Raw genomic sequence first — 24,427 nt, 5'->3', positions numbered from 1 at the left:
TAGGGATAGAAGAAGGAGACGAATACCAATTCAAAGGTACAGAAAACATATTCAACAAAATCATAGAAGAAAACTTTCCTAACCTAAAGAAAGAAATACCTATGAAGATACAAGAAGCTTACAGAACACCAAATAAACTGGATCCAAAGGGAAAAAAAAGTCCCCTTGCCACTTAACAATCAAAACACTAAACATACAGAACAAAGAAAAAATATTAAGAGCCACAAAGGAAAAAGACCAAGTAACATATAAAGGCAAACCCATCAGAATAACACCAGACTTGTCAATAGAGACTATGAAAGCTAGAAGGTCCTGGACAAATGTTATGCAGACACTAAGAGACCATGAATGCCAACCCAGACTATTATACCCAACAAAACTCTCAATCAACATAGACGGAGTAAACAAAATATTCCATGATAAAACCAGATTTAAACAATACCTGTCCACAAACCCAGCCCTACAGAAAGCACTAGAAGGAAAATTCCAACCTAAAGAAGCTAAACACACCCATGAAAACACAGGCAATAGATAATCCCACACCAACAAACACCAAAGAACAACACAACACAACCACAAAAATAACAGGAACTAACAATCACTGGTCATTAATATCCATCAATATCCATGGTCTCAGCTCACCTATAAAAAGACACAGACTCAGGCTGGAGAGATGGCTCAGAGGTTAAGAGCACTGACTGCTCTTCCAGAGGTCCTGAGTTCAATTCCCAGTACCCACATGGTGGCTCACAACCATCTGTAATGAGATCTGGCGCCCTCTTCTGTATACATAATTAATAAATAAATCTTTAAAAAACAGACTAACAGAATGGATAAGAAATCAGGATCCATCCTTCTGCTATATACAAGAAACACAACTTAACTTCAAAGACAGACACTACCTCAGAGTAAAGGGCTGGGAAAAGGCTTTCTAAGCAAATGGACCTAAGAAACAAGCTGATGTAGCTATCCTAATATCTAATAAAATAAACTTCAAACTAAAATCAATTGGAAGAGATCAAGATGGACATTACATTTTTTTTTGGGGGGGGGGGAGCTGAGAATTGAACCCAGAGCCTTGTGTTTGCTAGGCAAGCACTCTACCACTGAGCTAAATCCCCAACCCCAGACATTACATATTTATTACAGGAAATATACACCAAGATGAACTCTCGATCCTGAACATTTATGCCCCAAATACAAAGGCACTCACACTCATAAAAGAAACATTACTAAAGCTTAAAATGCACATCAAACCACACACATTAGTAGTGGGAGATTTCAACACACCACTCTCACCAAAAGACATATCTACCAGACTGAAACTTAACAAAGAAATAAAGGACCTAACAGATGTTATGATTTAAATGGACTTAATAGATATCTACAGAACATTCTATCCTAACACAAAAGAATATACCTTCTTCTCAGCACCCCATGGAACCTTTTCAAAAACTGACCACATGCTTGGTCACAAAACAAATCTCAATAGATACAAAAACATTGGAATAACTTCCTGTATCTTATCAGACCACCATACCTTATAGTTAGACTTCAAGAACAACAAAAATTATAGAAAGCCTACAATCTCGTGGAAAATGAATAATGCCCACCTGAAACATCAATGGGTCAAGGAAGAAATATAGAAAGAAATTAAAGATTTCCTAGAATTCAATGAAAATGAAAGTACAACATACCCAAACATATGGGACACTATGAAAGCAGTACTAAGAGGAAAATTCATGGCTCTGAATGCACACATAAAGAAGATGGAGAAATCTCATACCAATGAATTAACAGCACAACTGGAAGCTCTAGAACAAAAAGAAACAAACTCACCCAGGAGAAATAGACACCAGGAAATAATCAAATTGAGGGCTGAAACCAATGAAATAGAAACCAAGAGAACAATACAAAAAAATCAATGAAACAAAGAGTTGGTTCTTTGAAAAAATCAACAAGATAGACAAACCCCTAGCCAAATTAACCAAAAGGCAAGGAGAGAGCACCTAAATTAACAAAATCAGAAATGAAAAGGGAGAGATAACAACAGACAAAAAGGAAACCCAGAGAGTCATCAGGTCATACTTCAAAAACCTGTGCTCCACAAAACTGGAAAATCTGGGGCTGAAGAGATGGCTCAGAGGTTAAGAGCACCGATTGCTCTTCCAGAGGTTCTGAGTTCAATTCCCAGCAACCACATGGTGGCTCACAACCATCTGTAATGAGATCCGGCACCCTCTTCTGTATACATAATAAATAAATCTTTTAATAAAAAAAATTGGAAAATCTGGAAGAAATGGACAATTTTCTGAATAGATACCACATACCAAAGTTAAATCAAGACCAGATAAACAATTTAAATAGACCAATAACCCCTAAAGAAATAGAAACAGTCATCAAAAGTCTCCCAACCAAAAAAAGCCCAGGACCAAATGGTTTCAGTGCAGAATTCTACCAGACTTTCAAAGAAGAACTAATACCAATACTCTTCAAATTGTTCCACACAATAGAAACAGAAAGAACATTACCAAACTCTTTCTATAAAGTTACAATTACCCTGATACCCAAACCAAACAAAGATGCAATAAAGAAAGAGAATGACAGGCCAATCTCCCTCATGAACATTGATGCATAAATGCTCAACAAAATATTGGCAAACTGAATCCAAGAATACATAAAAAAAAAAAAAAATCATGACCAAGTAGGTTTCATCCCAGGGATGCAAAGATGGTTCAACATATGAAAATCTGTCAATGTAATACACCATATAAACAAACCGAAAGAAAAAAAACACATGATCATCTCATTAGATGCTGAAAAAGCCTTTGACAAAATCCAACACCCCTTCATGATAAAGGTCTTAGAGAGAACAGGAATACAAGGAACACTCCTAAACATAATAAAGGCAATTTACAGCAAGCCAACAGCTAATGTCATTAAACAGGGAGAAACTCAAACTGATACCACTAAAATCAGGAACAAGACAAGGCTGTGCACTCTCCCCATATTTATTCAAAATAGTACTAGAAGTTCTAGCTAGAGCAATAAGACAACAAAAAGAGATCAAAGGGATACAAATTGGAAAGGAAAAAGTCAAACTTTCACTATTTGCAGATGATATGATAGTATACATAAATGACCCCAAAAATTCTACCAGGGAACTCCTACAGCTGATAAACTCCTTCAGTAAAGTGGCAGGATGCAAGATCAACTCAAAAAAAAATCAGTAGCCCTCCTATATACAAATGAAAAGGGGGCTGAGAAAGATCAGCCTTTACAATAGCCACAAATAATATAAAATACCTTGGAATAACTAAACAAGTGAAGGACCTTTTTGATAAGAACTTTAAGTCTCTAAAGAAAGAAATTGAAGAAGATATCAGAAAATGGAAGGATATCCCATGCTCATGGATAGGTAAGATTAACATAGTAAAAATGGCATATTTATACTGCCTAGAATCCAACTAAAAAACTCTAAACAAAACCATGTAAATTTTATGAGGTTTAAGTACTCTCAAAAAAAAATTCTGAGGGAAACCATTGCAGTTTTACTAGACAGCTTAAGATTAACCATGCAATTGGCCATATTTCATATATGCTGAAATAAGGTGTGAAAGGTTCAGCATGGTAGATTAGACGTGTTTTTCATTTAGTTCCTACATAGCAACATTAAATACATTTGTTTTTTATTTATTAAAACAAAATTCTCCTATACACAGTTTTTAAATGCTTTTTAAATACATCACATGTAATTAGGAGAAACTTTCCATTTCTATCACACAGAAACCCAGAAGCCACTGTTCATCATGTACAAATAAGGTGAAATTTAAGTAGTTAAAGTGAGCCCTGTTAAACACAATTATAACTATTACAGTATTAGTGCAAACTCTTCCTTCCTAGATTCCCTCTTCCCACATACACTTAATTGAAGATACCCAGCCATTCCAACCATATGTAGTTATTTCTCACTAACTCCATGATTTCTCTGGCTTTTCCAGAAATCTGCAACATGGTCTATGTCAAATATTCAGGATTGTTTCTTTCCTTCAGCATAGAAGAATGACAGTCAGTACATCTGCACCACAATGAAGGGAATTCCTCCTTATACTCAAAAAAGAAACCTCATGTGCATTTCTGGTGTGTTGTGGAATAATATTTTAAGATGTGTTACATTTGTTTATGATGTGGAATATTTGCTTAATGATTCAAAGATGTGTTGCACTCTTTCATGTTATATTTGTTTTTAATATATTTATTTATTAAAATTTTTTTCATTTTACATATCAACCCCAGTTCCCCCTCCCTCCCCTTCTCCTGCCTCCTCACCTCCCTCCCACTCTACCCCCATCCACTCCACAGAGTGGGTAAGGCCTCCCATGGTAGTCAACAAAGTCTGGCATACCAAGTTGAAGGAGAGCCAAGACAGAAGGAAGAATAGGCAGGGCTGGCAAGCAGAGAGAATATAGGAGAAATCTGGGAGGAAAAGAAGAAAGAACAAGAAAGGAGAGGACTCTAGGGGTTAGCCACTCAGCTACACAGCAAGCTGAGTAAGAAGTAAAGAAAGGTATAAAGAAATAGAGAAAGATAAAAGCCCAGAGGCAAAAGGTAGATGGGTTAATTTAAGAAAAGCTGTCTAGCAGGGAGGGTGGGGTGTCAAAGCCCCCAAAAGTGCAAAAACAATGAACAGTGGTATGCCAATGAATTTTGTTTGGGCCTCTAACTATTCCTGGAACAAGTGACATTAAGGATGGTTTGCTAATAGAGTTTGGATTTGTAATAAGAGCAAGTAGCAAACTCTATGACTTGCATCTGTAAGCTGCTGTGACACTGGAATCCAGCCCTCAGACAAGAAAACATGAACCATGTGGACTGAAGAACTGAGCACTTCAACCATCCTATTTCAGATTTAAAAGGAAAGAGAAACTCATGAACTTTGATGTTTTATAAGAGAATGTACTGCTTACATGGTGAGGGTTATGTGTTTTTATATGGTTATGGAACAAAGTATATGATAGCAGATGTCTTAATTACTTTTCTGTTAGGTGACAAAACATTCAATAAAACTAACTTGGGGTCAGGCATAGTGGCACATGCCTTTAATCCCAATACTGGGGAGGCAGAGGCAGGTAGATTTATGTGAGTTCAAGTCCAATCCAATCTGGGAAAGCCAGAATAGTGATAACTCTGCCTTACCAAAAAAAAAAAAAAAAAAAAAAAAAGGAAGACAGAAAATAAGAAAGACAAAATAACAAAAAGCAAAAAGTTGGGGAGGAAAAGGGTTTATTTCATCTCACAAGTTATAATCCATCATTGAGGGAAACAAAAGCAGGAATCTGGAAGCAGGAGCCAGAGCAGAGATGATGGAGGATTTAGTTTACTGGGTTGCTTTCCAAGGCAGCTTGCTTTCTTATACAGCCTTGGCCTACTTTCCCAGGTGTAGCAACATTGATAATGATCTCGTCCATCAATCACTAATGAAAACAGCCTATAGACATCCCTATAGGCCAACATAATGGGAGGTAATTCTTTCTTGGAGTTTCCTTCTTCCTTAATGACTGTTGTTTCTGTCATGTTGACAAACACCAACCAGTGTTTGTGTCTATCAAAGAATAACCTTTCCTTTCTTGTTTGTCCCCAGGATATATTAATTTCATAATACAAAATACAACTAAAAATGTCCAATAATCTTTAGAAAATTCATAACTAAAAAGTTACATGTCTCTTTAAAAATCAAATCTCTTAGCTATGAATGCCACTAAAATTTAAAAAAAATGGGAAAAACGTGTGTCTTAAGATTTCTACTACTGTGAAGAGACACTGTGACCATGGCAACTCCTATAATGGAAAAGCATTTAATTGGGGTGGCTTAGATTTCCAGAGATTTAGTCAGTTATCATCCTGGTATGACATGGAGGCCTGCAGAAAGACATGGTGCTGGAGAAGGAACTGAGTGTCCTACATCTTGGCTTGCAGGCAACAGGAAAAAGTCTGTCTCACTGGGCATGGCTTGAGCATATATAAGACCTCAAAGCCCACCTCCACAGTGACAAACATCTTCCAACAAGGCCACACCTACTCCAACAAGGCCACACCTCCTAATAGTGCCATTCCCTTTAAGGCCATTTTCTTTCAAACCACAATGTGTTTATATGTCTTTTTTTTTTTTTTATTAAGATGTGGGAGCAATGGTACTATTACCATAAAATCAAATTCAAACCAGTGTACAATAGTATAAATATTTCTTTGATGTCTGGAACTCATGATCTCCTGTAGCACAAATTCTAATTTGTCTTATAATAAAAACCCAGAGCCAGATATTGGGGTAAGTATTGAAAGACCAGAAGAAACAAGCCACAGCCATTTCTCACCTCAACAACCCCTCAGTCAAAAGGGGAAAATCCTGTTTCCATGAATCCTCAGACTGAATGCCGTTGAGTCCTCAGCTGAAAGGACTCAGTTCCTGTCTCCTCCCACCTTGTATGCCTTCTCTGTCCAGCCATATCATTTCCTGTCTCAATGTTCCTAGTGCTGAGATTAATGGTGTGTGTCCTTCCCAAATACTGGAAGCAAAGGCATGAGATCCCAATTCCTGGGATTAAAGGTATGCGTCACCACTGCCTGCCTCTGTTTCTCTTTTAAACTGGATTAATCTTATGTATTCCAGGGTGGCTTTGAATTCACAGAGATCCAGACAGATCTCTGCTCCCGACTGCTAGAATTAAAGGCATGTGCCACCACTGCCTGGCCTCTATGTTTAATCTAGTGGCTGGCTCTTGTCCTCTGATCTTCAGGCCAATTTTATTTTGAGTACAAACAAAATACCACCACAATTTCCTAGGACCAAGACCATTAGTACTTTCCTTTTCTAACTATGCTATGAACAGCACATACTTGTCTTGGGGAGACTCAAGGAAGTTCAATTCCATACATGACATTGTCTTTGACAGTCATCCCATGTTCCTGGCTAGAATTTCCACTGCAACGGAGGCTGCATAATCATCAATACTCTCTCTTCTCAGGAAACCACTGACCCTGCCACACATGCCAGACCTCAGCTGCTCTCTCTCCATGAACCCTTCAAAACCAGTACCATGTGGGTGATTCATTATTTGACAGGTTCTGCTACAAGATGAATGTAGACTTGACCCCTCACTAGAACAGAACTCATAGAATGAATCAATCTCTCTCTCAACTGTGGTCCAGCTACACTAACAATGGCTACTTGTGTACAATAGGTCCAAGAATCCAGTAATTGTTTAATTCCAAGGCTGGCTGTCTCAGCTGATCTTTAGTATATGCCAGAATCTTGAAGAAGTAGGCTCTCATGCCAGTGAAGGAATGGACTTGCTATTGAGGAAAGAGTAAGCAGACAAACAACAGCTTCTTTTTTCCATGTCCTTATGTAGGCTTCCAGCTGAAAGCTTGGTCCAAATTAGAGATGTGTCTTCCCACTTCAAAGATCTGGATTATAAATGGATTTTAGCACTTCAAGTTAAACAAAAATCTCTCACAGGTGTGCCCCTCCATTTTTATATTTTAGTTAATTGCAGATGTTGGCAAGTTGATGACCAAGAATAGCCATCACAAGTATCAATATTCTAATACAATGTTTTAATATTAGAATGTTTCCCCAACTTTTTTCAGTCCTGTAAAATGATCTTTCAGCACACCCTTGAGGAATTCTAAGCTGTACATGAGCATGTACATGCTATGTTGTTCATAGTTTATCTTTTTAAAGCTTTGCAGTTTCTTGATATTTGAAGAGTCACACATTAAATTAAGCTGGATATAAGTCTCAATTAATATATTTTCTTGAGTTTCATTTCATGATGACTTTTCTGGTATGTCTACAATATTAGCATTGTGTAAAGATTCAGCAAAAAAAAATTGAAATTGAGTGCAGTTCTTGAGATTTATAGAGTGGAATTTCTAAGATACAGCAGGACATGAGGAAAGCACAATGGCATTCAGTATTTGCCCACAGGCAGCAGTGTACTAAGAGTCACTGTTCTTTGACTGAATCATGGGTTCGAAGCATGATTCAGAGTCATATATGGTCACAGCCCAGTTTGGATATCTGTCACTGACAGGTTTGTAACTGTATTTTCATGTGCCTCCCTGTAGACCTCTCCCTCTCTCCTCCATGAATGCAAAAGAGAGAGAGAGCAGTTTCCTCTGTGAGGCTCCCTAAGCCTATATATTCTGTGTCGAACCCTTTTAACAGGACCAGGTACTACCATGGTAGTAAGCCTGGAGCAGTGAGCACAAACAAGCTTGCCTGATTTAGTTGACTAAATGCTTTCTCTTTAATATTAATGTTGTGGTGTACAACAGGACAGCAAGAACAAGATAGGTTTTAGCACATATTGTATGAGAGATTTTTCCCTGGGGAGTCAGAACATACACATGCATCTACTCTCGCCAAATGAGAAATGACAACAGAACCAAGTACAGATGCCACTGATCTATCTTGTTGAACCAATGAGCTTTATTGGGGATACTCAGAGAAATATGGGGAAAGAGGTGCTTAAAGGAACAAAAGGAACTCAGAGACAGCTGCCATCAGGAAACTCAAACTCAGCATGGAATACAGCTTTTGAACACTGGACACCTGGAGCACACTGTACACATGCAGGCATATCTACAGGTTAAAGGGCATCCTATTTTGGTGGTTCAGTTTGTCAAAGCCTCTTCTAAATAGTAGAGTGATCTGAGTTTTTTCATGGGAGTTAACCAGAGTGAATCCTGTCAGTTTCAGGGACTTCCTGAGTTATTTGGGGGTTTTCATTTCCTGTCTTAATTACTTTCCTTCAGGATGGAACATTTCAGTTTCCAGGAAATGGTTACATAACAGCATATTCTTCAGGCTTTTCCATTTTATCTTCATTATGAAGTATTTGAGGCTGAAAAAGTAGAACGTCTTAATGAAAATTTTCCTATATAGTCACATTTGAATAATTTTTCCTCAATATAAACTCTTGATCTTTTCTATGATTTGAACATTACTTATAAGATTTTGGAAATTTTTCATGTTCACAACGATTATCTAGTGTGAAGCCTGCAATGGTTCCTAACAACAGAACTTGGATAAAGCATGTGCCACATTATTTACTAATGGAAGCTTTCCTTCCCTACTATGAATTTTCTGATGTTTTCTTAGACCTGAGAGGTGGGTAAAGACTTTGACACATTCCCTGCATTTGTAAGGTTCCTCTCCTGTATGAATTCTCTGATGTATTTGAAGTTGGACTTTCTGAATAAAGCATTTGTCACATTCACTGCATTTGTAAGGTTTCTCTCCAGTATGAATCTTCTGATGTCTTCTAAGATCTGAGCCACTGGTAAAGGATTTCTTACATTCACTACATTTGTAAGGTTTCTCTCCAGTATGAATTCGCTGATGTTTTCTAAGACCTGAACAACATGTAAAGGATTTCTCACATTCACTGCATTTGTAAGGTTTTTCTCCTGTATGAATTCTCTGATGAATTGTAAGTTGGGCTTTCTGGATGAAGCATTTGTCACATTCACTACATTTGTAAGGTTTTTCTCCAGTATGAATTCGCTGATGGGTTCTTAGGTATGTCAGTCGACTAAATCTTTTGCCACATTCATTACATTTGTAATGTTTCTCCCCTGTATGAATTGTCTGATGGCTTCTTAGGTGTGTTAGCTGACTAAAGCGTTTGTGACATTCACTGCATTTATAAGGTCTCTCTCCAGTATGAGTTTTGTAATGGTATTTAACCTGATACAACTGATAAAAGCACTTGTCACAGGCTTTACATTTGTGAGGTTTCTCTCCAGAATGATTTTTCTGGTGTATACTGAGGTTCGAGTGGATTCTTTGATTGTGACTGATGGGAAACAAATTTAAACAATTCACACAGTCTTTAAATTTGCAAGGTTCTTCTCTGGAGTCCCCATTTTTATGCGTCTTTATGACTGATGACTCAATAGAGGCACCCTTGTGGTTACCACATCTGTACTTTATGTAGTCTTCTGTAGTATCTCTTGTGTCATAAGTTGTATATTGGGAAGATTCATGAATTATTTTGCCAAGCTCACAACATTTATAAGACTTCTCTTGGATATTCACATGCTGATGGACAATATGCTTTGAGCCTTGATCCAGAAATTTCTTATATTTTCTACATATATGATGGTTCTCTGGAAAGTTAGCACAATTATGGTTAATCAGAATTAATGTCTAAGTAACAGATTTACTAATGTTTCCTTAAGTTCTCTAAGGCAAGTAAAATAGCAATTCTTAGGAACAGAACTCTCAGCAGAGGCCTTTTGTGCTTTTTCAAGGAGTTTACATACATACAAATATCATTAAATGGATGCTCAGAAGGACCTCCACTCTGACCTCTGTCAAACCAAAAGGATTATGATAGCCTTCTCATTCTTATCTAATCTGCTTACCTTTCAGAAGGTTGGACAAATGGGACATCATGCAATAATGGACTTTGAGATGGGAGCTCTCTGAAGCATCATAGGAAGAATGTTTCTTTATTTTCTTGTTGTTTATGTTTTTGAAACAGAGTCCATTATGTAGCCTTCGTTGGCTAGGAACTTGCTATGTAAATCAGGCTCACCTGGATCTCACCAGGTCCTCTTGCTTCAGCAACCCCTAGTGTTAGGATTAAACTGATGCTGTGCCAGGACTATAGACCATATGTCAAAAAAATAAATAAACAAATAAAAACAAATAAAAACAACATGCTTACCAACAACAGGTCTTTATGTTAAAACTTCTCAATTTTTTAAAAAATCAGAAAATGGTGCATTCTTTAATTCAATACTAAAATCAAAATAGTCCAATTAAAAAGTGTGCAGCAATGCATTTCCTTGCTCTACATATTCAGCTTTCTTTGAGCTTTGAAATTTTCTTTAAAAACTACAAAAGAGGGCTGGAGAGACTGCACAGAACATAGCATTGGTTAATCTTGTAGAGAACACAGACAAAATGCAAGAAAAAAAAAAGCACCATGAAGAAGTTATGTTCACTATCAGAATTTCCCTTATTTCTGGTTGTCTCTAGGCAGTTCAGGGAGTTTACATACATACAAAGCAGGTAAATACAAAGGATTAGTCAGAAATTCTACAAGAGCATTCTTACCTACAAAGACTAGATTGCTGTAATTCTCCAACATCACATCCATGTACAAAGTTCTCTGAGCACAGTCTAAACATTCCCACTCCTCCTGGGACAGGTCCACAGTCACATCCCTGAATGTCAATGGATCCTATAATGGAAAATTACCCATTTACCATGTGCTGCTGGGAAAAAAAAGTTTTCCTAGGTCAAAAAAGATCTAAAGAATTAGAGATTCTTGTGGTATAGATGGGGTGTGACAATTATTCAAAGATAAACTTTTTCTAGAGCTGCTACAGAGATGGTTCAGAAGAGCGCTAGCTACTCTTCCAGAGCACTCACACTTGGTTCCCAGCACCCACATGGTGCTACCCAACAGATTCTAACTCTGGTTCCATCAGATCCAATGCTCTCCTCTGAACTCTGCAGGTGTAGCGTTCACACATACATTAAAGCAAGTATACTCAAACACATAAAATAAAAGTGGAAGTTAATTTTAATAAAAGACACGTTCTAGAATAGTCATGTTCTTTATTGTATTTTCTATTTCAGTGAAAACAGGATTATATACTCTCACAATCAGCAAACTTGTCAGAAATATGATACACATATGAGATCTAGATGCAGGAATGTAACTACAAAGGCTGTGTTGAAATCAAACAGGACCACAATGTCTACTCTTAGATGGTCAAGTTATAATGAGCAAAACTGTGCTTCTACATTCTACAACTGTTAACTTTGCTCAAATATGGACAGTGGATCAATCTTGTCTGTAGCTGGGCCTCACATGACTCTAATCTAAAATACTAAGCTCAGATGCTAAGGCCTAGGTGTAATGCTACACTGTTTCTACAACAAAGAATATGGAATGCAGAACTTATGGATGAATTAATAGTCAAATTAGTTTTTTTAAACAGTAAGGAGTATGCATACATCCAACATTCCAAACAACACAGAATCAAATACTTTGTAACATTATTTTATGAGAATACTTTGATAACCATGAAGTAAATAGAAAAACAGCATCAGACAGTGTGAATATTATCTAAATTTTTCTAAAACTCCACACAACCAATACAGATGAATAAAAATTTCAGAAATTCCATATGGGGTTTCACTACAGAATAATTAAACTGTACTAACTCTTCACTAATTCTGAGTATAACATTAATCATGAAATTGGCTCAATTGAAAATCTGAATCTTAGCTGGGTAGTGGTGGTGCTCACCTTTAATACCATAGGAGGCAGAGGCAAGTAAATCTCTGCGAATTTGAGGCCAACCTGGTCTACATAGCATGTTCCAGGACAGGCAAGGTTACACCCAGAAACCTTGTCTTAAAAAGCCAAAAAAAAAAAAAAAAAAAAAAAGGAGGAAGAAGAGGCAGAAAAGAAAACTTGAATCTTATCTTATAAGTTCACCTCTATTCTTTTCTTCAGTATTGAGCTCAATCATGTAACATGATTTTAGGTTGCACAGATAAGTATCATTATGACTCTTCCTTTATTTTTCAAAAAATAGAAAATGCCAGGTTATATACTGGCTATGTCATAAAACAGTAATATAACCCATAAACCCGGGGGCTGGAAAGATAGCTGAGAAGTAAAGGGCACTTGCTGTCCCTGCAGAGAAACCCAGTTTAATTCTCTCTATATACACAGTAGCTCTTTATAGTGACTGGTTCTAGTGTCAAGAGTCTGATGACCATGTACTATGTCCATGGGACATCATGTAGGCATGCAGTGCACAAAAGCATGCAGATGAACACTACTATACTAAAATTTAAAAAAAAACTTAAAGAAAGAACTCCCCACTTTTCTTCTGAATCTCTACCTGCATAATACATAGCTTCAGGAAAAGGGGGAAAAATACAGAGAGCCTTCCTCCTTCAAAAGAAAGGAAGAGAGCAAAGTCATTAAAAGGAACATTTGTCTATGCTTCAAAACTGATGGCTTATGCACAGCATAAAGTCAATACTCTCCAGAAAATTTGTACTAATACATTCCATGTGATGCGATATAGAGGTCAGGACAGGACTGCTTACACTCTGTCTGAAAACTAAAACAAATAACAAGGAGAAAATACTGATCTGTCGTCTATTGAGAACTTACCACTGAACACTGGAATCAAGAGCATGATAGGAGCAGAACCTCTCCTGAGACAAATCGATTTCAGATGTCAACACACCCATAGGTACATCATCGCTGCATGAAATCACATAGCAAAGAGAGAATCCACTATACTGCAAGCTGCTGCTCCTCACAGGAACCTCAGTTTTATGGGAAGAGCTAGCCACATATTCCTTTCATCATCTCACTCTGTAGGGTGCTGAAATATTTGGTATTTGGATTCAAGACAGGGAATCTCATTTCATTCTACTTTTCCATAAATTACTCAATGATGTTAGCCAAAAGTTGTGGGTATTTCCATGGCCACTTTCATAAACATGGTTCTGGAAACCTTACCATCTCTAAAATGTAACCTCTGTGTGGCTTTCCTTCTTTACTAATATATAAGGACACAGGTCCAACTTCTGCAGGAACTGGGCATCAATACACTTCTTTGGTCATCATTTACAATGGAATATTTCAGAATTGCAGTCTTAAGTCTATGACAATCACATCCCCACAGTAATAATTGAGGGAAGATACAATGGGATAAGATTTCATCTGGATTATCAGAGAAGAAAAAAGAGTATGACTATGAAGAATACAAAATAAACCCTTCAGATGACACTGCCACAGGCCGGGAATTAAAAGAATGAATAGTGTCAATATAAAAACAATTTTCAAATGACTCTAGACACAACACCAACCTGGCGCACATTTACCGGAGAAGCAGCCATTCTCCCTGTTGCTCTTCTCTGAGTTTCTGTCTCAGGAACAAAGACTGGAATGCTTCCTGACATTTCGCATCAAGGAGTCAAAAATATAAAACTAAAATTAATCCAACTCTGCTACAGACAATGCCAAAGTACATATAAAGACCCCCACATCAAATGATATTAGCAGTCTTGCCAACATTCCCATAGAGAGGAAAGCATGGAAGGATACATTTGGAGTGTCGAGAGAAAGTAACTGTGAACCATGTCACTGTACTCAGAAACACTGGCTCTTAAAATCCATAGAGAAGTGTACTTGAAGAAAGTTGTGAAATAACACGTGTCACCCACCCAGGCAGCACTGCACATCATAATCGGAGGCAAATTATACTTAGAAAAATCAGAGAGAAGTTATCCACAAGGACACAGGAAATAAGACTTTTTACATAAGGAATAGATAAACAGAGGAGAGCTGAGGAATAACAGACTGTGGCCAAGACATAAAAGCAGCAAAACACTATTTCTTACTAGAAGGCAGAAAAATACTAATAGTAACTTTACCAACTACACTATTTAAAAAAAAAACATAACAAACAAAAGCCCTGCAATATGAAAATCTCAGTAGAAATAGAAATGTCAAAAGACAGACAATGAGATTTTGTGATAAACTCCTAAAGGTACTAGGAAAAAAATGTAACCAGGCTCAACACATAAAGGACACGTATGTTACACCTAGGTCAACAGTACATTGCAGACAAAATGGACAGGCATTAGCAGGAAAACTGTCAAGAAAGAAAGATGCACGTGCTCTCCAGTCTCACTTAATCCAGAGCTGTAAGAGTGGGCCAGGGAAATTTGACTAAGACAAGGGGAAGAGAAAGGCACCAATTCCTTTTTAATGATTATACAATTACACAAAAAAGTCTTCACATACTCCAGGGGGAAACCTCAGACTTGATAAGTGTTTTAACTATTATTGAAAAAATACAAAACTAACACACAAAATGACTAGTTTTCCTATATGTCAATAATGACAATTTTAGAAGTAAATTAGAAATTAAACCCATTTAGGTTGCATCAAAAAGATCTAGAAATAAGACTAAGTAATGATGACTTTATTTTTATGAAGAAATCCCTAAGGTACTCAGGGAAAAAAAATGAAAAATAAGAGTACACAAGGAAACGGACCTACACAAACTCTCTGACTAAAAGCCATGGTGAAAATATTACTAACAGCAACAAGTGGAATCGAAGCAATCTTCATCAGACAAATAATGGTATTTTTCACAAAAGTAGATAAGGAAACAGTCACAGGGACACAGAAAAGTCACATGTATCAAAATTAATCCTAAGAAAGGATATTCCTGGGGGTACCATAGGATCTGATCACACTTCATAATTCAGAGGCACAAGGCAAAGACAGCATGATCCTGCACACAAAGAACCATGTAGAAAATTGAATAGAACAGGGAACATAGAAATGAACATATACCAGAGGGGTGATATAAGCTACAAATTATAGTGATATTTTATTTGTATTGAAATGTGATTTTATTTGTATGTCAATAAAGTTGCCTTGAGGTCAGAGCAAGCCAGAGCAGAAGCCGAGCAGTAGTGGGGCACGCCTTTAATCCCAGCACTTGGGAGGCAGAGCTAGGCGGATCTCTGTGTGTTCAAGGACACAGCTAGCCTGGCAGACACACGCCTTTAATCTCAATACCAACCATAGAAGACCTGGAGGTCTGTACAAACAGGCAGTGACAAGGAGGTCATGTGGCTGGGTTTACAACCAATGAGAAAACAGAACAGAAAGTCTTTAAATAGATAGGACGCACAGAAGTAGGTCTCTTGCGGAGAGGAGGAACCGCAGAAGCAGTGAAGGGTAAGGTTTTCCGCTCTTGCTCTGACCTCGTGGTTTTTAACTCTGCAATCGGTTCTGTGTTTCTTATTGAACAAGCAGGATACATCTACAACAAATGTCAACAACAAACCCAGGAAAGAGAGAGCCCTCTGAACACTCTGTGCTGGGAAAACGATTGACTATCCATGTGCAGATGAGTGATGTTAGATCCAGACCTCTCAGCCTACACACAAATCAATACAAACCAGATCACGGACCTTCCTAGAACAATTGAAATGTTAAAAGCACTATTGGAAAACATGATTAAGTGCTTAATAATTTAGAAATAAGCAAACACTGTCTCAAAGAGATTCCCGGAGAACATAAAAATGCCAAAGAGACTTTATGGAGTACAAGCTAGAAAGGTCAGAGGTACACAATGAATGATGGATAGCTAAGGGAGAATGAATGATAACTGAGAAAGTGAAATTGAGATAAACGCCTAGGTTAATTTTACATATATGTGTGTGTGTGTGTGTGTGTGTGTGTGTGTGTGTGTGTGTATAATCCTTTCTATAGATAGATTAGATAGATGATAGATAGACATATTTACACACACATATGTCTTATGTTCATCCTTGTGTCAAGAGTTATTCTGAATATTTGCATACTATTATGGAACAATGTTTTCATAACCGTGACATCATTATATATGTAGATACACATATGTATCACATCAATCATATTTATAGCCCCTCAAATAGTTTTCTGGATAGGCAATGGACATCTGGATGGTTTCTTACCTAGCAAATGCTCCAATATTACAGAGTGACAATGAGAAAGAAAGTAGATGAAACTTAAAGCCAAGTTCATTCCATCTGATCGTACCTGGTCATGGAATGGACCGATGCTATCTACACTCCTCATGATCCAGGGGAACTGCTCTACTCTTTTCCATCGTATTTAAATAACAGACAGTGGCCAAGTTTCTTAAATGATCAATTTTAAACAAAAGTTGAGAAAGTGTTCGGAGAATCTAGGTAAATAAAATACCAAATTCTCTCAGAAACAACCATGGATATTTATCAATTACACCAGAATTCAAATAATACTCAATGAGTTAAGCACTATGACAACTAAATTAGGATATTAATACTATCATGAACAAAGTTAAGACAATAAAAAGAAAACCAGCTTGTAGCTGTGACATCTACACTATGAAGCAATAGGTGACAAATTCTCAACTTTGATGAAGGAAACACATAATTCAACAGCTTCACTAATCCTACAAAGCAGAAACCAGAGGACACAGGGAGGGTGTACTGTATTAATCAGGGTTCTCTAGAGAGCAGAACCTACAGAATGAACCTCTCTACATATAGACAGACATGGGATTGATTAGAAGACATATAGGCTGCAATCCAGCTAATCCAACAATGGCTGACTATGAGCAAAAGAAAACCTTAGAGTCAACAAGAATGGATGTCTCGGCTGGTCTTCAGTATATGCTAGAATCACAAGGATGTGGGCTCTTTGCCTACATCCATGGCAGTAAGGAACAGAAGTGCTAGCAAGGCGAGGGCAAGCAGACAAGGAGCAAAAGCTTCTGTCTTCCATGCCTTTCTTTCTACACGTCCTCTCCAGACATAGTTAAGGTAGATTTTTACACTAGCTAGAGGGGATGGAGTGAGGCTAGGTGGTTAGGAGCACCGGCTGTTCTTCCAGAGGACTGGGGTTCTAGAGCAGCAACCAAATGGCAGCTCATAAAACTGTCTAGAACTCTAGTTCCAGGAGATCCCATGCTCTCTTCTGGCCACTTTGGACACTGCACATGTGTGGTGCACAGACATACATGCAGAACAACCACCCATACACAGGTAGCAATAATATTAACAACAACAGAACTAGCTACAGACATTTGAAAAAGACAATGAAACAAAGAGATACAGTGGAAAAGCAAGACAACTCAACCTTTTCAACAATGGTGTGACTGCATCTAGAACCTACCTAAAGACACCACCAAAAACTTACACTTGACAAACACCTTAGTAATATTGAAGAATAAAGAGTTATCATACACAGGGATTGGGGATTTAGCTCAGTGGTAGAGCGCTTGCCTAACAAGCGCAAGGCCCTGGGTTCAATCCTCAGCTCCAAAAAAAAAAATTAAAAAAAAAGAATTATCATACACAAATCACCAGTTTAGAATATACCAACAATGAGCAGGTTGAGAAATAAATTAGGATAATATTGTATTTACAGTCTGTTAAAAGACCCATAAAGCCCCCAAAATACTGTAAAATGTGTTCACAGTTCTCAACTATGACAGAATTACAAGCTTGAACGTAACTTGATATTCCATCTCACCCTAGCCAGAGCAGCTAACACGAGGAAAACAAATGCCTGGAGAGATGGCGCAGTAACTAAGAGCACTCACTGCTTTTCCAGACCACCTGGGTAAAAATCCCAGGACCATCATTCGGACTCACAACAATCCATAACCACTCTCCGGGGGACCCAATGCCCTCTTACGGCCTCCAGAGGCACTAGGCACACAGACATACATGCTGCCAAAACAAATGTTTCTATAATATAAGATAAAAAGAACAAAACAGAGGGGGTGGGGCAGGAGGCTCTTAGGCAGAACCACAGGGCAACTGTAACTCTGTAATTTGCCGCTAGCCTCATATACATACCTATTTTCACAACAGCTATATAATGAGTATCTCCCCCAAAAGAAAATAATAAACAACAAATATAATCAAATGCCCAGGAATGCATTTGAAGAAATGGCAAAGTGGATCCTTATTCTAATTCCTGTTGGGAATGCAAACTACTGCAAACAGTAGACATCCCTTCGAAGGTTTCAGAAGACTGTTCCAACATGTATAGACCTATCAATATAAGACAGGAAATATCTAGATTGTAATAGAAGGAACATGGTCATGTCAATAATATCCATCAAACACCTGTGGAAAATTTTCACATTTGCTTGTTATCAAAGATTTAAAGAATCTGGGAATAGGAGAAACATGCTTCAGCATTATAAAAACTAGAAGCCACAAACCTAATGAGGAAAACTGGAAAAATCCCATTCTCCTCAGGACAGGGACACAGGTGTCCATTCTGTCCACACTAACTCAGCACAGTGCACCAACTGTACCCAGAACAAAAAGGAAAGAGAAAATATCCAAATTAAAGGAGTTAACAGAGGTCAGGTAGCAATTTACTCCAAATTGTAAGAAATATACAGTTCTCCACTTCAGAAATAAAAATTATCCCATGAGAAAGCTCAGCTAGGGTAATCTTTGAAATAAGCCATAAAACCCATGCTCGGTATCAGTTGGTGTTTTACATGTCAAAGAAACAAGGAAGAGAAAATAGCAGACCACTAAGGCCAGTATAGTGTCGAAGAAATGTTGGGAACCAAAAGTTGGATAGCTGTGCCTTGACTTTTCTTGCTTGGATGATCTGGCATAACTGCACCCATTGAATTGCAAAAACAATCATTCCCGGAAAAACCACAAAGTGTACTTTTAGATTAAACTTCCTGGAGTGTGTTTGATTGATCAGTTGTTCAAAGCATTGAACCAAAGAGACCTCTCCCTAACCCTTTTCTAATTGATTGATCGGTTGCTTGAGCACTGGACCAAAGAGACCTCGTCCTGAACCCTTTTCTAACAATTTTTCATCTCCCTCCCTTCCCCTCATATCCACCACTATATAAGCTTGCTTTACTTTGCAATAAATGAGACCTTAACGCGACTCAGATTGTCTCTGTCTTTCTTTATGCACCTGGTCTCCTTCCTCTCTCGCCCCCATTGGTCTTTCAGGTGGTGCCTCCTCAGGTCCGACCTAATAACCTGGCCTGCAGGACGGGTCAAAGAAATAGCTTAGATTCCCTGATGATAGCATTCAAAGCGCCAAAGTGTACTGTGTAAGCTAATGGGCAAGAAAAGTCATCAGTGACCTTACCTAGATATGGGCCACCTGTGCCACTACCACCCTTCAAGAGACTGCATGTTAACCCACTGATACAGCACAGCAGATGAGATCTACCAGACAGATCAGCAACTGTCTGCTCGGCACCCTTGTGTTGTCCTACTACGTCTAGCCTGTAACCAATATCTGTCCTTGAACCTCAGAACTATAAATGACTTCTGATCTCTTTTGTTCCTTAGGAAAATTTTCTGCATATGAGATTATTCAGCAAACTCTACTAAATTAACTTAAGACAGCCAGTCAGAATCTATGTCTCTCTGGATTGGTGGGATATGAGGAAGGTTTGGAAACACACAGGGAGACAGAAGGATATAAAACTCTATGTTTCACTGAACTTGGGGTTCAGATTTTAGACATATACCAACTGTGTGTGTCAGCACTGTACAGTAGAGCTGTCTGTCTCCTGTATCACAGTTTGATGGGTTTTTTTTCCTTTGGTTTCCTAAAGTGGTGTCATAGTGTGAAGACAATTTTCTGTGTAATGAAATGCTTTCTGTTTACATTTTTGGCCAGTTCCAGAGAAGGAAACAATGTACTGGAAATGTGGCCAAGAGCCTATGACTAGGAGAGTGACAGGCCATAGGAGGGAATCCATTCATGACATTTTGCTACATGTAGAAATACTCAAACTGCTTTTACCTAGTTGTGGTCACACCATAGCCTGGTGCAGCTGTCAGCCTGGGTCTGACAGCTTTTGTTTGCAATGGGGAACAGTTACTTCAGAGACTCCTAACTGGTCACATACAGAGAATGAGTGACTGCTGACAGCCATGAAGAGGAAATCCATGTGACCTAGTACAAATCCCAGGGAACTCAACAGAAGAGGGGGAATAAGGTGATTAGCTATGACACACACAATACATTAAACAGTACTCACAAACATAGAAAAGTAAATGTACAGGGAAACACAAAGAATGTGAGAGTACAGAACAAGCCAGGTATGTAGAGCGGAGCCTGAGTTATCCCACCCGTTATTCCAGATCACGCTGCAGAATCACATGACCAGCAGAACACATATGCAACAGAGCAGCAGATCCAGAAACAGAACAATAGCAACAACCATGTGAATGTCACCAAAATAAGACATGCAAGTTTCACGATAAGCAACTTCACCAACCAATGGTGATGGGAAAGCATGTACTCAGACAGAAAATATTAAACTGGGTTGATTCTCTCCCACTGTACAATGAATCCCAGACTTTCATGGATGAGCTCTAATGGAGAAAATGACAAAAAGGACACATGCTATAAAGAACATGCATGGAAATCTTAAAAATTAAGTATAAAGAAACTGCCTATTGAGTGAGCAGTTAAATATATTAGCTAGCTATCTGTAGTATGACTAGTTAATACTCAGAATATCTTATGAAATAAAAAAAACACAAATAAAAATCATGTCAATTAACAAGCAAGTAATTTTAACAGATCATGCTAAAAGGCAGTTATAATGGCCAATTAGTACACATTAAAAATGTTCCTCACTGTTAGTCATGAAAGAAATGCTCACCCAATGTTCACCAAGATCCCCTCTCCTCCTAGTCAGTGACCACACTCAAGGTTTCAACAAAATGAATCCTGCAGAAAATACAACAGAACGAACTCAGAAACACAGTATCAGTGAGAATCCAGCTTACAGCAGCTGCCATGTAGGTCAGTGAGGAGTTTCTTCAACAATCAGATAAGCAAACTATTCTCGTAAGATTCAACTATAGCCGGGCAGTGGTGGCACATGCCTGTAATCCCAGCACTTGGGAGGCAGAGCCAGGTGGATCTCTGTGAGTTCAAGGCCAGCATGGTCTACAGAGCTAGATCCAGGAAAGGCGCAAAGCTACACAGAGAAACCCTGTCTTGAAAAAAAAAACAAAAAAGATCAACTATATTACACATGTGGATTCATATGAAAAGATTAATTATAGTCCATTCTTGCAAAAATGAACAACTCCCTGACTAACATGCATGTGAACAGAGACAGCAGGTGGAAAACAGAAGGATTCAAATACATATGACATGTGAACACTGACACACGGCATTCATGTTCTTATTCAAACATGAGAACACAAATCGACAAGGAGGTTTCTCTTACGTAAATATTCTAATCAATTCATTTCAACAGGAATGGGATATTTCTGCAAAATAAATAAAGTAATGGTAAATGAATATGAAATCTGAGGCAGCACAGAGATCAAAAAGCTTCAGATCAAACCAAGATTTCAAAATCTATTAAAATTATAGAAATAAAACCTTTGAGTACTGGCATGATGAAAGACAACAGACAATATCAATGGGAGGGCAATGAGGACAGATCTAAAATTTTGCAGAGATACTAAGCAATTCTTATCAAAGTCCTGACGGCATCATTCACTGGATAATGAGAAAAAAAAAATGATTCTACAAATGACTCCCCATTTGTCACGCTGTGTCAGAATAGTGAACACACTCTGGGACCATTTTTCAGTTAGCATAACTTGAGTCCCATCACTTCTAATCACAGCTCAATCAAAATACAAGAGTGGAAATGGAACGGAATGATTGGGATGACGATATTATACACCACTGAGTTTCTGTACTTATCATGGAACAAAAATGAAAGCCTAAACCAGCCAAAAGGACACTCATTCACAGAAACCTCACACACTTGCAGAGTAGTTTTCCCAGGAATCCTGAAGAGGGGCAAGGGGAATGTGAGAACACTATTCTCATCCACAGAAAGCACACTGCGGCAATTGTGCAATATCCAATCTCTGTGCACAGCCCTCTGAGCAGCATCCAGGCATTGTCCCTCCTGCTGAGACCAGTCCACAGTCACTGTCAACAAATTCTGAAATTAAAAATAAAGGAAGTGAGTGTTTGAGCCATCTGTCTTCCTGTCCTACTAAGGTAGAAGCAGGCAGATCCCATGTGAGACCAGACTGGTGTCCACGGATTGAGCCGGACAGGGCAGGATTGAGATACTTATTCAACAAAACAAAACCAAAACCAAAGAAGAACACCCATGCCTACTTGGCCATGTGTCCATAGGAAGGGAGCTTTTCTTGGAACAGGAAGAGAAAATTTTTTCTCATATAATTGAGTGATCAGAATTATTTAAGAGATGCCTTCTAATTTTGTCCTAATCTATTGTGTGTTTTAAAACTGTAAAAAATAGTATGGCCTGATATACTCTCACAGCATGCATACTTACTGTGTTTTTGCAGAATCTAAGGTGTAATATTAAGAATTAAACATATAAAAACACATTTCTGAATGCTGTATTTACTTTCTAGTGCGCATATGTCTCAGATGGAAAATAAATAGGGATTAAAAAGTTTGTTTAGTAAATGTCAATGTTTACAATCATAACTTTAAAGCTTGCTAAAATATACTTTCTGGTATCTGATGCAGTGGCTCCTTAAGTGATTACTGTACAAAAAGCTCTCTGGAGATGCCTGGTCCCCAGGGGCAAAGGCCACGCTCTTGATTACCAGAGCAGTAAAACAGGATTTAGAAAGCATGAATGAATTTAAATTCCAGGGGGTTAGCAAGTGCCACAGTGGCTAAGAGAATCACATTTGCAAACAAAAGATAATGCAAGTCCTCTATCAGATTATTATTCTGTAAATAATACGTTCTGGCAACCATAAGATGAGTGAAAAAAAAAAAATATATCAATAAGGCCCAGTTCAGATGATGTGAAATTTATCGACAATGGTAAGACACTGCAGAACTTCAGGCTTCCTTAGGAACAGCAGAGAAACTGCTCGCACCCCGTCCTTCCCTCCCGCGTCCCAGCCCCGCAGCTCCTCTGACCTGGGAGGTTCCAGGGCCGCCGGGCTGCGGTTCCCGCCACTGCGCTGTGACTGTGACTTTCCCAGGCCGCCCCGGGCGCCACCTGTGGCTACGCGGAGTTGTCACACCCCGCTGGGACCCCAGCCTGAGTCTCCGGCGCGGCGGGCTGGGAAGCCAGAGGTCTCCAGATCGCAGAGGGAACGGCGGGTACCGGAGTGCTCCTTCCTCCCTTCCTCCCTCCCTTCCTTCCGCTCCTCAGTGCCTCCCCTCGCCCCACCCATCACATACCTGTTCGGGTCACGTGCCCTCCCACTCCCTCCCACCCACTTCCTCTGCCCTGTTCAGATTCCCATCCTCCTCGCTATTTCTGGGTCTCAAAATGTCCTCTGCCCATTCGCTAGAGACCCAGAAGTTGGCGACATCCCCGGTTCGGCTGTGAGACCCGGTTCCTCCCTCGCCCTCTGCACCAGCAATGGCTTGTGGGAAATCCTGCTGCTTGGGGAAGATTTCTGCTCCGGGGGCAGGTTAGCTGGCTCTGTTCAGCCAGCTTAAGGTAGACAACCAAAATACATGTCACTCTGACTTGTGTATAGATAGGACAGGGAAGCAAGACAGTATCCATAAAAAGCTGTAACTGAACTCGGGCACAGCTTTGGACTGAGGTCAAAGGAACAGCCTGCAACAAGCAAGTGTGCAGTTCTTGAACTGGGCCACCGTAGTCCTCAAGGGCACAAGACCAGTATTCTTGTATTCTGGTATGCTGCCTCTCCCTGTGGCAGGTTGCAGCTTATATGAACTTGCCACTTGCCAAGAGTCTCCTGAGACATATCTCAGAGGAAGGAGCTGCAGCGAGAGAGAGAGAGAGAGAGAGAGAGAGAGAGAGAGAGAGAGAGAGA

General features: G+C 38.9%; 1 protein-coding gene across 11 annotated transcripts; it reads right to left on the bottom strand.

Moving 5' to 3' along the window:
- Window positions 1-7,718: 7,718 nt before the first annotated feature.
- On the bottom strand, window positions 7,719-23,773 carry LOC118576654 (gastrula zinc finger protein XlCGF17.1-like). Of its 11 annotated transcripts, none has more exons than XM_036176845.1 (7): window positions 22,402-23,773; window positions 21,850-21,892; window positions 21,274-21,341; window positions 14,157-15,354; window positions 13,919-14,004; window positions 11,129-11,255; window positions 7,720-10,173 (listed from the first exon to the last, which is right to left on the bottom strand). In XM_036176845.1, the coding sequence occupies exons 5-7, from the start codon at window positions 13,946-13,948 to the stop codon at window positions 9,074-9,076; spliced, it is 1,257 nt and encodes a 418-aa protein (XP_036032738.1). In that variant the 5' UTR covers window positions 13,949-14,004; window positions 14,157-15,354; window positions 21,274-21,341; window positions 21,850-21,892; window positions 22,402-23,773; the 3' UTR covers window positions 7,720-9,073. The 11 variants fall into 11 exon arrangements, with proteins under 11 accessions (XP_036032748.1, XP_036032747.1, XP_036032738.1 ...); XM_036176851.1 differs by having other exon boundaries at window positions 21,850-22,584; window positions 23,553-23,773; XM_036176844.1 differs by having other exon boundaries at window positions 21,850-23,773.
- Between the last annotated feature and the right edge of the window lie 654 nt (window positions 23,774-24,427).

Source organism: Onychomys torridus, unplaced genomic scaffold (genome assembly GCF_903995425.1).
Source record: "Onychomys torridus unplaced genomic scaffold, mOncTor1.1, whole genome shotgun sequence".
Taxonomy (NCBI): Eukaryota; Metazoa; Chordata; class Mammalia; order Rodentia; family Cricetidae; genus Onychomys; species Onychomys torridus.
This window is presented reverse-complemented; position numbering and strand designations above follow the sequence as displayed.

Excerpts from the sequence above, each read along its gene's own strand:
- LOC118576654 (XM_036176844.1), bottom strand. The coding sequence starts at position 13,948 with ATGGCTGCTTCTCCGGTAAATGTGCGCCAG. Across the intron at positions 11,256-13,918 it reads CTCCGGTAAATGTGCGCCAG|GATCCATTGACATTCAGGGA; the intron begins GTTGGTGTTGTG and ends TTTCCATTATAG. Across the intron at positions 10,174-11,128 it reads CAGCAATCTAGTCTTTGTAG|AGAACCATCATATATGTAGA; the intron begins GTAAGAATGCTC and ends CTAACTTTCCAG.